This window comes from Pituophis catenifer, unplaced genomic scaffold (genome assembly GCF_029215685.1).
Source record: "Pituophis catenifer annectens isolate HBS135680 unplaced genomic scaffold, rPitCat1.0.hap2 SCAF_7, whole genome shotgun sequence".
Classification (NCBI taxonomy): domain Eukaryota; kingdom Metazoa; phylum Chordata; class Lepidosauria; order Squamata; family Colubridae; genus Pituophis; species Pituophis catenifer.
In genome coordinates, this window is record NW_027256887.1 from 69625937 (window position 1) to 69639563 (window position 13627).

Here is a 13627-nt window from a genome sequence, read left to right on the forward strand (position 1 = left end):
CCTCCTCTAGATCAATTCAAATATATTTTTGAAAAAAAACCTTGGCTCCAGGTATCTGTCATATCTACTTTTAAGATAAAAGCATTGCACTGCCTTGCATAACCTTTTGTTATTTGGTCTTTGCCCCAACAAACCTTTGCATTCTGGGGCTCTTCTGTGCATGCTTTTAATTCCCAGTGGGCTATTTGGTGGTGTTGGCCTCCCTCGTTTCTCTTTATTTTGCAGTTCATGCAAATGTTATGGTTTTCTTCTCACTGTTTTCTCTGCATGGATGATGGTGTTGTATAAGCCGAGTATAACTTGACAATCTTTAAGATTTTGCAACCTGTAATTTATGTTGCATGAATCTACTCAATTGTGGCTTATTTCTGGTTAAAATGACTTGCTATGAAGCATGAATATAAATATTCTGTTGTTTTTTTAAAAGTGCAATTGTTTATAATTTTCCTCTCTGAGACTCCTGCTCCTTTTCTTCTCTGGACATTTTTTGCTTTCTTTCACGTCCTGCCGCTTAAAATGCAACAGTGTGAATTTTCCTCTTGACTTAAATAATTAACTCTGTAAACAGAGACATCTATCCCTGCAAAGCACAATATCCAGGAACTATTTGTCCTTCTAAAGTGTGTCTGGCTCCTGCCAGCAGGGTCTGGCTCTGCGCATACCAGGGGTTTTATCTTTTGTTAGGTTTAAGGAGGGGAAGGAACGGAGGCAAAGATTTGTCTTGTGCCAATGACCCATAGTAAGAGGGATTAATTTCTGTCAAGGCAATACAAAACTCTCTTCTTTAGCCTCTCTCCCTCCAAATTATAGAGAGCACATTTGCATTTATTGCTTCCCTTACTTTAAATCCTGTCAAATTCACTATCAAACCAGGGAGTAAGCTAGTTGTCTAGGTGCATTACCAATGATATTGTCAGTTCTGATTAATCAGGGGTCCTTGGCAGGCTTATGGCCAATTAGAATTTACCATAATAAGGGGGTGACAGCTGGTGTTGCTAAGCAACAGCTGTCTATAGAACTAAAGAAGCCAGACACATTTAGATGCTACTGTAGAGTTCGACAGCAGCATGTCAAAATAACATAGGCTTCTGTCCAGCAATTTCATTTCCTAACCAAGGAACAGGCAATGGAGTGAGAAACATATTTCCTTTTCAAGAATATGACTGTCCATAATTTACCGAAAGAAGTCCATGTACGATGCACCAAGAAGACTTTATGTGATGAAGTACTACAAAAAGCAAGAGATCAAAAAATAACGTATAAAGGACAAAAAATAATTATATTACGTCAATTACCAAAATGGGTAAGAGAAATAAGGAAAAATTATGAATTTCTTACGAGGAGGCTTCAGAAGCCTGGGATTCATTATAAATGGCTATTACCGGATGGGCTGATTATAAGCTGGCAAGATAAGCGGATACGCATAGAAGATCTAAGAGATGTGCAGGAATTTTTTGACGTGCACTTTAAAGCTGATAAGCAAGAGCGTGGGGAAGAGGTAGAAAGTGAAAGTCAAGAAGAGATGCTTGAAACGGAAGTGATAAAGGAGCAGAAGGATTTAAGAGAACAAGAAGAAGACCAATTTACTGGGGGCTTGGGATCCCAGATGGTGACGAGACAGAAAAAGAAACAGATTGAAAGAACTAAATAAACAAACTGGCAGGAGACGGACTTAGGTTAATATCAATTAATATTAATGGATTAAACTTGCCGAAAAAAAGGAAGAAAATACAAATGAAGTTACAGCGGGGGAGATATCAAATAATAAGCTTGCAGGAAGTCCATATCAAAAAAGGTTACCAGAATTTACTCTTATGTCCCAAATTAGGTGATTTATTTGTATCGTTGGCTGACCAAAAAAAAAGAGGAGTTGAGATATATATACAGAAACATTTGGAACCCAAAAAAATCTTTGCTGATGAAGAGGGAAGATTCTTGCTAGTGGAAATTAAAATATGCCAAAGGAAGGTTTTACTAGGAAATATATATGCCCCTAACTGTAACCAGAAAAATTTTTATAACATGATTTATAACAAACTAAACGAATTGGAGTATGAACATGTTTGCTTAACGGGCAACTTTAATGCGGTTATAGATGCCACTAAAGATTATGCCAGGGGGGTGGATATGGGGAATAGGAAAGGGGTAAGGAAGACACTGCCGTTGATATGTGACCAAATTCGGGATGAATTAGGACTGGAAGATGTTTGGAGAGTTGCACATCCAAGAGAGGCCCAATTCACGTATTTCTCCCCTAGACATAAGACATGGTCCAGGATAGATATGATTTGGGCTACTCCAGAATTATTAAGATTGGCTGTAGAAATAGAAATTGGACCAAACGAATGGGCAGACCATAATCCGGTGACAGTAAATTGGAACGAAAGAAAGTGTAGGGGCACAGAAGGGAACCTACTACCATATGTGGTGGTCATTTATTTATTTTATTTATTTATTTATTAATTAAATTTCTATACCGCCCTTCTCCAAATAGGACTCAGGGCGGTGCACAGCCAAGATAAAAACAAAGCATACAAAATTTAAGAACAGTATTAAAATAATTAAATATTTTGGCCGAAATTAAGATAACCCAATTTAAAATCAATTTAAAATTTAACTCAGGCCAGCCCAGCTTGTTGAAATAAATAGGTTTTCAGGGCCCGACAAAAAATCCGGAGGTCTGTTATTATACGTAACTCTGGGGGAAGGTTGTTCCAGAGGGTGGGCGCCGTCACAGAGAAGGCTCTCCCCCTGGGGGTCGCCAGCCGACATTGTCTGGCGGACGGCACCCTGAGGAGGCCCACTCTGTGCGAGCGTACTGGCCGGTGGGAGGCTATTGGTGGCAGAAGGTGGTCTCGTAAATACCCCGGCCCTAAGCCATGGAACGCTTTAAAGGTGGTCACCAACACCTTGAAGCGCACCCGGAAGACCACTGGGAGCCAGTGCAGCTCGCGCAGGAGAGGTGTCACATGGGAGCGCCTCGTCGCCCCCATAATCCCCCGCGCGGCCGCGTTCTGGACCAGCTGGAGCCTCCGGGTGCACCCCAGGGGGAGCCCCATGTAGAGAGCGTTGCAGTAGTCCAGGCGGGAAATGACTAGTGCCTGAGTGACTGTGCGTAGAGAGTCCCGATCTAGAAAGGGGCGCAGCTGGCGTATCAGGCGAACCTGATAAAAAGCCCCCCTGGCCACGGCCGTCAAATGATCTTCTAAAGACAGCCGTGCGTCCAGGAGGACGCCCAAGTTGCGAGCCCTCTCCGTGGGGGCGAGTGATTCGCCCCCAATAGCCAGCGATGGCGTCAGCTGGCTATATCGGGACGCTGGAAGCCACAGCCACTCGGTCTTGGAGGGGTTGAGTCGGAGCCTGTTTCTCCCCATCCAGGCCCGCACGGCCTCCAGGCACTGGGACATCACTTCAAGGGCATCGTTGGGGTGGCCTGGGGTGGAGATGTACAGCTGGGTGTCATCAGCGTACTGATGGAACTCCACCCCAAAGCCACGGATGATCTCACCCAGCGGCTTTACATAAATGTTGAACAGAAGGGGCGAGAGGACCGACCCTTGTGGCACCCCACAAGCAAGGTGCCTCGGGGTCGACCGCTGCCCCCCCGTCAACACAGATTGCGACCGGTCAGAGAGGTAGGAGGAGAACCACCGCAGAACGGTGCCCCCCACCCCCAACCCCGCCAACCGGTGCAACATGATACCATGGTCGATGGTATCAAAAGCCGCTGAGTGGTCTAACAGGACCAGGATAGAGGAGCAACCCCTATCCCGAGCCCTCCAGAGATCATCCACCAACGCGACCAATGCCGTTTCCGTGCTGTGCCCAGGCCGGAAGCCGGACTGGAGCGGGTCTAGATAGACAGCTTCATCCAGGTACCGGGGGAGCTGTTGCGCCACCACACTCTCAACAACCTTCGCAACAAAGCGAAGGTTGGAGACTGGACGATAGTTAGCCAAAACAGCCGGATCCAGAGAGGGCTTCTTGAGGAGGGGCCTCACAACCGCTTCTTTCAAAGCGGCCGGCAGGACCCCCTCACTCAAAGAAGCGTTAACAATCTTCTGGAGCCAGCCTCGTGTCACCTCCCGGGAAGCCAGTACCAACCAGGAGGGACACGGGTCCAATAAACATGTGGTCGCGTTCAGCCGTCCCAGGACCCTGTCCATGTCCTCGGGAGCCACAGGATCGAACTCCCCCCAGATAACACTCTCAAGACCTGCCTCAGTCATCCCGTCCGGACATACCCAGTCATGCCCAAAGGCCAAAAAATTTTGGAAAACAATCCAAAATCAGCTGGAAGAAATCACCACCCAAAAAGTGCCCCTCAGACCGGAAACATATCTATTAGGAATACTGACAAAGGACTATAAAAAAGAGACACAATACTTGATAATACATATCCTGACCGCAGCCAGAATCACTTTCGCACAAATGTGAAAACTAGAGGACACGCCATCAGAGGAAAAAATAATACAAAAAACAATGGAATGTGCGGAAATGGACAACTTACCAAAGAGATACAGGGAAAAGAAGACTCAGATTATTACTTAATTTGGCAGAAATGGTACAACTGGTTAGATAAAAAGAACACGAAATAAGGGAATACCACCCAATGATACAAAAATAAGGAAATAAAATGAAATATCGTTGTATAAACATTGATACATGATGAAAGATAAATATACATAGATATATGGATATATAATTACCGAAGTAGCTCTATTTTTAAAGTTCAAGCTGTAAGACTTGACCTCTCTGTATAGTTAGTTTATGTATAGTTTGTTTAAATGTCTACGTCTGTATATGTATGTTTGTTTATTAAAAAAATTAAAAAAAGAAGTATAGGGGAAGATGGACAATGAGGACAGATCTGGTAAGGGAGGAGGACTTTGTCACGGCATTGAAAAAAGAACTAAAGCTTTTTTATGAGGAAAATAGACGAGAGGATACCTCACTACAAAATACCTGGGATACTATGAAAGCGGTTAAAAGAGGACATTCGATAAAAATTTCGGCGCATAAATTAGAAAGAGAGAAGAGGGGCAAAATTTTAGAAAAATTGGAAAAGGAAGAGAGGGCATTACAAGTAGATCCGAGAAATGAGAAGATAAAAGAGAGAAAAGAGCTTCTTAAACATAAATTATCATTACTGGATCAAGAGGAATTGGCAAACAAACTTAAACGGGGGAGGCAACATTTTTTTGAATATGCTAATAAAGCAGGTAAATGGCTCTCGTATAGGTTAAGAAAAGAAACAGAAGCAAAGAGAATTGATGCCATACAAGATGGTGAGGGAAATCTTGTGGGGAATGTGGAAGGGAAAAAGAGGGTGATTACAAAATTTTTTGAAAAATTATATCAAAAAGAGGGAATACAGGAGATGCAAGTAAGGGCATACCTTGAAAACTTAAAATTAGCTAAAACCCCACAAAATATGAAGGATATTCTTAATTCAGAGATTAGGGAAGGAGAAATTGAAACTGTTATTAAGAAGCAGAAATGTGGCAAATCACCGGGACTGGATGGATTGCCAGTTGAATTATATAAAGAGATATATGATATATTATTGCCAAATATGAAAGACCTATTTAATGAAGTTCTAACTAAAGGTATAGTTCCCAGGTCATGGATGGAAACTTACATCACGTTGCTTCCAAAGCATGATTCTGATCGAACACAGATTAAAAACTATAGACCCATCTCCCTACTAAATTCGGACTACAAAATATTTACATCAATATTAGCGGAAAGACTAAAGGTTTTTTTAAACGAATACATCCACCAAGATCAAAACGGCTTTTTGCCATATAGATACCTACGAGACAACATTAGAACCATCATGGATACACTGGAATATTATGAAACACATACAGACAAAGAAATGGTTCTAATGTTCCTCGACGTGCAAAAGGCGTTTGATAGGGTTAATTGGGACTTTATTTTATTACAAATTGAGGAGATGGATTTTGGATCTAGCTTTACACAAGCTATCCGGGCACTTTATATGGCACAATATGCAAGAGTGTTAATTGAAGGTGAAACAACCGAGGAGATACAAATACGTAGGGGAACTAGGCAAGGATGCCCACTATCCCCGCTATTATTTATTTTGACTCTGGAACCTTTACTAAATCAAATCAGACAAAACAAAGAAATAAAAGGACTTAATGTTAGGAAAGAGGAGTTTAAAATACAAGCGTTTGCAGACGACCTCATTTTTATATTGGAGGAGCCAATGACCTCGGGGCCAAATTTGTTAAGAAGTATTGAGGAATTTGGCGCAGTAGCGGGTCTACAAATTAACAGGGACAAAACCAAATTACTTGTTAAAAATCTTAAGGGACACGGAAATTGGAGATAGAGAATATGATGGGAATAAAAATAGCTAAAAAGGTAAAATACTTGGGCATGTGGCTGACCCCAAAATGTTCCTCAATAAAAAAGAATAATTATGATAAACTCATCTTGCAAATGGAACAGGATTTAGATCGGTGGAGGAAAGTACAGCTATCCCTGTTAGGAAGAGTGGCAGTGATAAAGGCACACGTGCTGCCAAAATGGATATATCTTTTCCAAACGGCCCCAGCAAGATTAGAGAAAAGTCTCTTTAGAAAAATGGATCGGATAATTGGAAAATTCATATGGCAAGGGAAAAAGCCACATATTAAAAGGAAAATGATGCAGGAGCATAAAACAAGGGGAGGCTTCGGACTCCCCAACTGGGAGCGGTACTATCAAGCTTATTGCCTGGTTTGGGTAAAAGATTGGATAACACTGAAGAGGAAGCATATATTAAAAATTGAAGGGTATAATCTACAGCAGGGGTGGCATTATTTTCTCTGGCCAATTAAAGCAGGACAGCATAAATATTTTACAAATCACTATGTAAGGGGACGTCTGATTAAGGTATGGAATAAGATCAAAGGAATGATGTATAGTAAGATTCCATATTGGTTTGTGACCCTTGAAGCGACTATATACCACCTCTATACAACTTGGATAAACATGTGATATACAGGGAATTGTTGGACGGTGAGGGAAATCTTAGATCTAAAGCGGAACTCCAAATATGGGGAATCAGTTTGGACTGGTGGGTATATGCACAAATTCAAGCAAGATATCAAAAAGATAAAGCCAATGGGGGGGTTTTCACTTCACCACAAGAGTTCGATAAGGCCCTCCTGGAAGGTAATAAGAAATGTATCACTAAGGTATATAACCTCCTCCTGTCCCGATTTGTAGCTGAGGAAATAGTTAAAGACTCGATGATAGCCTGAGGGAGGAATTTCGGATATTCATTAGATCTGGAAAAATGGCAACAAATATGGAATAGAAATGCGAAAATGACGACGGCAGTGTCTTTTAAAGAAAATATATTTAAAATGTTATACAGATGGCATATACCACCAGCAAGAATCACAAAGATGTTCCCTGGAACCTCAGCAGAATGTTGGAAATGTGGGTCAGCCAAGGGTACATTTTACCACCAATGGTGGACATGTCTACAAGCCCAAAACTATTGGAGTAAGATAAAACTTTGGCTCATGGAGATTACAGGAGTCAGTTTTCAACTGAGACCAGAGGTCTACTTGCTAGGAATAAACCCCGGGGGCATAAGAAAAGCAGACTGGTACCTTTTCGTACACATTACCACTGCGGCTAGAATTACATATGCGCAACTTTGGAACGGGAAGGAAGTACCATCGGATCAGATGATTATCAACAAAATTTTGTGGTGTGCAGAATGTGATAGATTAACATATATACTTAAAGATAGACAAGAATCAATTTTCAATCAAAGCTGGGATAAATGGTACCAATGGATAGAAGTAAAAATGTCATGAGGTAGATGTTAGGGAAGCGTGTAGCATAGAAATGTAAATAGCAAGCTAAATATAAATAAGGGAATATTAGATATAAGATTAACAAATGCAAGATCCAGTATGATAAACCAAACTGAAGCTGTAGTATGATGATATGTAATGTTATTTAGAAACTGTATATATATGGGGGTTGAATCAACCTCAGTCGTATGTATGTGATTGTGTTTCGTTATAGTCTTTATTTTGTTTTATGTTTCTAATTTATAATAAAAAATTTTTAAAAAAATATGACTGTGAGGGAAAAAAAATGATCTCCTCCGTATACCCTTTGGAGATGAATTTTCAGCACTGGAGATGCTATCCCCATTTTCAATGAAGAGAACATATTAATGAACTGGAAGTTTATCCCACCATAAATTAAGTCTCCAGATGTTTGATGAGTGGATATAGAGAATTCAGCTATTAGAATAGTGAGAAATTAACACCCCCAAACACTTTCAGATGTCCTCTCTATACGTGCACTATAATCTAGAGAAATTAATTTCTGAATGATCTGTTTAAAATATAGCAAGAGTTCTTTTTCTATGACAGGCCATGGTTAAGGCCAAGCTACCAATGAGAGATTAATTACCATTCCTTAGCAGTCATCTAGGCAAATCCCACTCTTAGCAGAAAATGGGACCCAAATTTTCAGTTGGTTTGAGTAAAATAGGTATTAGGTTAATGGGATTATATTGTTATATTGCATTTCAATTTCTTGTGTTAATCTGAGCTGGAACTCAAAGCCTATTGCTTTCCTGGAAGAGCCCAATAATGCTACATAGTTGGCAAAGTAAAAAAATCAACATTTTTGTGTGGAACTGGATAAAAATAGGCATGTGCTAGAAACATTCTCATTTTATTTGTTTGTAAATACTGTTTCATATGTGTGGGGCCAGAAAGTTATTCTTAGAAATATGTCTGCATATATTGCAACAAGTTATATCAAAACAATAAATAAACATACAAATGAAGGGAATTAGAGAAATAGCTTCAGGCAGTCCTCATTTAGAAAGCCAAAGTAAGATTATAAACACAGTTGCGATTTCTCTAAACATCCATTTTGTTTAACGACCAAGTTAAACAGTGATAACTAAATGAGGTCTATCAGCACAAGCTTTAATTTAAGGGTGGGTAACCTGCAGCCAATCCTCTTTTTAGCAGACTTAGAAGCCTCCTTTGGCATTAGATGCTGAAAAGTGACAGCACTATTTTCCACTATTTGTGTTGGGAAACAGATGAAGAAATATAATATTGTAGAGACTGATGTTGACAAAGCAGTGATAAACTGGGTTTGGGCCAGCCAGAATGGTTGTGCAAACACTGAGCAGGTGCCCTCTTATCACAAGGCTGGGAAAATGTCTTCAAAAGACAGCAGGAAAAGTTTTGGGATTTAAAACTTGGGGATAGGAGGGAGGGAAGAGAGAGCAAGAGATAGGCAGGCAGACTGATTTATGTGTTGTGCATATATTGTTTTCTTGTCTATAATAAAGCAACTTTCCTAAGCTGTCTACAAACGTTTGCTGTTGGCTATCAGAGTTGATTTTATGGACCGTAGAAATGTGTCCAATATGCAATCTGAGATTTAGGTTAAAACAGAGATAAGTTAAAAAGTGAAGAACACCCCTACCACAACAAAGGCCAACTCACATAACTGATGTGGTCCACATAATGTAGCTTGTGGCCACCAAATACTAACACACAGCCCTCCCTATTCTAACTCAAGCAATCCCGAGATGAATTCTCTTCATTTGCAAAACACACAACATAGATTCCAACTATTTACCCTAAGGCAGAGATGTCAAGCTCGATTTCATTGAGGGCCGCATCAGGGTTGCGTTTGACTTTGGCGGGCTGGGGTGGGCATGGCCAGCTCAACATCACTCGTGTCAGGGGCACCTGTAGTGGCCAGAGCGCTCTGCCAGCGAAAATGGGCTCCGTTTTTGACTGTCACGTCCTCCTGCAACCCTCTGCTAGCAAAGACGGAGCTCAGCACACAGTCCCCCTGAGCTCCGTTTTTGCTGACAAAGGCTCTGTAGGCCAGTTCTTTGCTGTTTCCAGGGTGGTCCCGCGGGCCAGATCTAAGCACCCTGCAGATTGGATCCGTCCCCCAGGCCTTGAGTTTGACACCCCTGCCCTAAGGCTTTGTTCTCAAAAGGTGTTTTTTTTTAAAAGAAAATTCACTTTTTAATGAAACATCTTTGAAGAAATCTCAATTTTTATATACTAAATATGAAGTGTTTAAAAGTTGTTTACTTTTGGGGGCACTTTAAGGAAATGAAAATGTCTTGTGGTAACTTCAAAGGCCAACAAATGTATTTTTGCATAGACTTTTCACTATCAAAGGCCATGTGTGCACTATACTCCCTGCAAGCTTATGCACTAATGAATTGATTCTTTTTTAAACTGCCACAACAATTTTAAAGTCATTCATGTAATCTCATGTGATTTATTAATTTTTAATGTGCCACAAAATTCCTTATTTTGCTGCAAAAAGATTAATAAAGTCAGTCCGCTGGAAAGCTCTTGAAGAAAATATATGCTTATATAAGCAGGGGAAAACTCAAGTCAGGAAATTTCCCATTGGCACTGTGAAGCTGGTTATTTCCACAGTGGTGACTTATAACATCATTTGGCATTATTCAATATCCCTGTGCCAAAGTAACAGTAAAAGGGATAGGCTTTTCTTTGCTGCACTGATGCTTGGATAATGTTATGAAAACACTTTTAGTCACTATAAGAAAATGGCCTAAAGTATTATGAAACCAATTAGATCAAGCTCTTGGATAAGACAAGCTTGTGAAACATAAGAGACACATCACATCACATCGAGACCATGGCAGGAAAGGAGTATTTCGAATCCCTGCTTTCCCCAAGAGATTGTTAGATAGCAAAGGACTGATTGATTTGTGTATTTTTTTTTTAAAAAAAGCTTACATCCACAGCAAACAACAATTTGAACTTATGCAGTTTCATGTACAGAAAATAAAAAAAAATGCAACTACTGGTCACCTCAAAAATTCAGCTGCTACAGTTTTGGCAATAATGTCTTTTGTGCATGCCGTAAATGCAATGGACGTTGTGTTGCATTGTTCTTGCTATTGAATAGCAAGTGTCTTAGAAAGTATTGTTTTTATGGTGTTTCATACATGAAAGTTGTTCTAGTTGAGATTCTGCGAAGGAACACTAACCAAATATTTCTGCCAAGTATATACTGAATTACTTGTGGAAATTGCTCTTCCTGTGTTTATAGGTACTTTCCAACTTTTGGGGGGACTCCAAAATGGTATATAGATTTCTAATGTCATATCTTTTGCGAAGGGAATACAGTATATCAATCACAGGGATCTGGAGTCCAAATCTGATAGAAAAACACAGACGAACTGCATATAGGTTATTTGTCCAGTTGAAACAAAGCTCATTCTTCATTTTCTGATTAAACACCCCGAAAACCCTTTTCCTTAAAGGAGCAGTGACTCTGCAAAGGGCAATCAGAAAAGCATTAACTGTGTTGCATTGGGTGAGTGGATCACTTTTTATGTAATAGTGCACATTTGAGAAACACGAAGCAGAAAGAAAAAGAAAAGGATTTTACCTCCTTTATCTTTGCAATACTGAAGGCTGGGGTCAATATGCTCCGGACCTTTTCCCACTTCTCATCACGCAACATGACAATGCTGTCTGCAAATGGCTTAAAAACCAAATCTGGACTCTAATTGAAGACAAAGATAGAACAGTATCAAAAACAGATCAAAACTTAATAGCAATTTAACAACTGATGAATAAGTATGTTGAATACAAAGTAGGATAATAATGTTTGGATTCCAGAATTCTGAAAAGTTGTGTATTGGTTTGCCTGCACACCCTTGCTTGTGTTGTATATATACATGTATTGTAATTCCGAGAATGAAGACCCCTGAAAAGTTATGGCATAGGTTTCTTTTCCAAGGAACCTTTCTTTGCACTGTAGAGGTTATATTCAGTCCCCAAAGCCCCAAATGCTAATGCACATTGGGGTTTTCTTGTAACTGTATAGATATTCTATTCCAAGTTCCTGTAGGGGTATGATTTCATTGTTCTGGAACAACAGTGCTGTCCATAATTGTTCCTACTGGGAATTTTGTGAACCTCTAAGAAAAACCATGATTTTAAAATTCACCTCACCCATTCATATAGTGTAAATTCTAGCTATGTTCTCCAATCATCTCATCCATCTTCTAATATATGCTGTTGGCCACAGGGTGGACACTTTGCCCTAAGAAACCACAGTGAATGATCTCAGAAAGCTATGCCCCGTGTAATGTGTGCAGGGGAATGCATCACTAATACACTGAGTCAAGAGGACACAGCTATCAAGTGTGCTATACAGATTTCTGCTCTGAGAAACTCTGGTTCTCAATTACACTCCAACAACAAAATTGAGGTACATTTAAATTTGTTGCCAAGCAGCACCACTAAAAAAAGCAGCACTCCACACTGCAACATTTATTGCAAATCTGTTGTGACTTGTCACTCTGATCAATGGTTGTAATAAAGAATGGATCGGTTCTGGCCTAAATGTATACCAACTGAGCATTCCCTTCAGATCCCACTTCAAAGTCTCTTTTTTTCTTAAAGCACTACAGAACTCCTTAGCTCTGTATCCCATACAGTATAACCAATCCCAACTCAGTTTTTTTTAAATTAATTAATTTAATTATTTATTTAAAAGATTTATATGGCTGCTCATCTTAAGCAACTCAGCACAGTTTTCAATAGTTTTCCCATGCCTTTATATCTGTCTCCTGCAATTCCTATATCAAACATTAACTTAATTGTTCATAAGGTAGAAACCTATCCATTTGTACTTTTATAATAGGCTTTGATATCATCTGTCTGTAAATGCTAGCCTCATTTCAAGCTGGAAAAGTCAAACCAATCAACCAGTTATGCCTTTCTACAGGATATTCCATTCTGTGTTCCTTACCCCCTTTTTAGGTTACTATTCCAACTATCGTTCTACATTCCATGACTGCTGATCTTCCTCAAACTTCATCAGGCATTTTTTAACCAGCAGTTGTTCTTTTAAAATGTCTTTAGAAAGGTATAGTGCTGTGATGGCGAACCTATGGCATGCGAAGCCATCTCTGCAGACATGCGAGCTGTTGCCCTAGGAGGCAACAATGGAGGTCAGCTCCACTGCGCATCTGCGCGCGCCGGCCAGCTGAGGCCTCCCAGAAGTTTGGAAAAAGGTTGTTTCCAGGCTACAAAGGGCCTCCGGAGGGCCAGGGGAGGCCATTTTTGCCCTCCCGGAGGCTCCAAAAAAGTCTCCGGAGCCTGGGGAGGGCGAAAAACAGACCTACCAGAAATCCAGAAACAGTCCGTTTCTGGCCTCTGGAGGCTTCAGAGAGGCCTGCTAGGCCCAAAACGGGGCCCTGGGAGTCGTGCGCAGATGTGCAGGAGGCCGGGGCATGTGGGGGGGCATCGTATTATGGGTGTGGGAGCGTGCACGATAGCGCGTGTGTGCCTTCAGCACCCAAGGAAAAAAAGGTTAGCCATCACTGCTACTGTTGTTGTTTTGGTACTTTTACAATCCTTAAGTGTTCTCTGGAGATGGGAGATACTTCTTTATTTCTCAATCTGAATTGTCAGATTGTCAATACTCAGTCACACTTGAAGAGTGTGATAATAGCCATTTCTATATTCCATAACAATAAACCCTGAAGAAACAGTACACTGAGTCCAACAGAAGAAGTAAAAACAAAAAAGCTTGAAAGGAAAAATAA

The 13627-nt window shown here is 40.5% G+C and overlaps 1 protein-coding gene across 1 annotated transcript in view; it reads right to left on the reverse strand.

Annotated features, from left to right (window-relative positions):
* TBXAS1 (thromboxane A synthase 1) overlaps positions 1-13627 on the reverse strand; it is a 265207-nt gene that overhangs the window by 113842 nt on the left and 137738 nt on the right. Inside the window, exon 5 of the mRNA XM_070948077.1 lies at positions 11458-11574. Coding sequence (XP_070804178.1) covers positions 11458-11574 — 117 coding nt within the window. The remainder of the gene's footprint in view (positions 1-11457; positions 11575-13627) is intronic.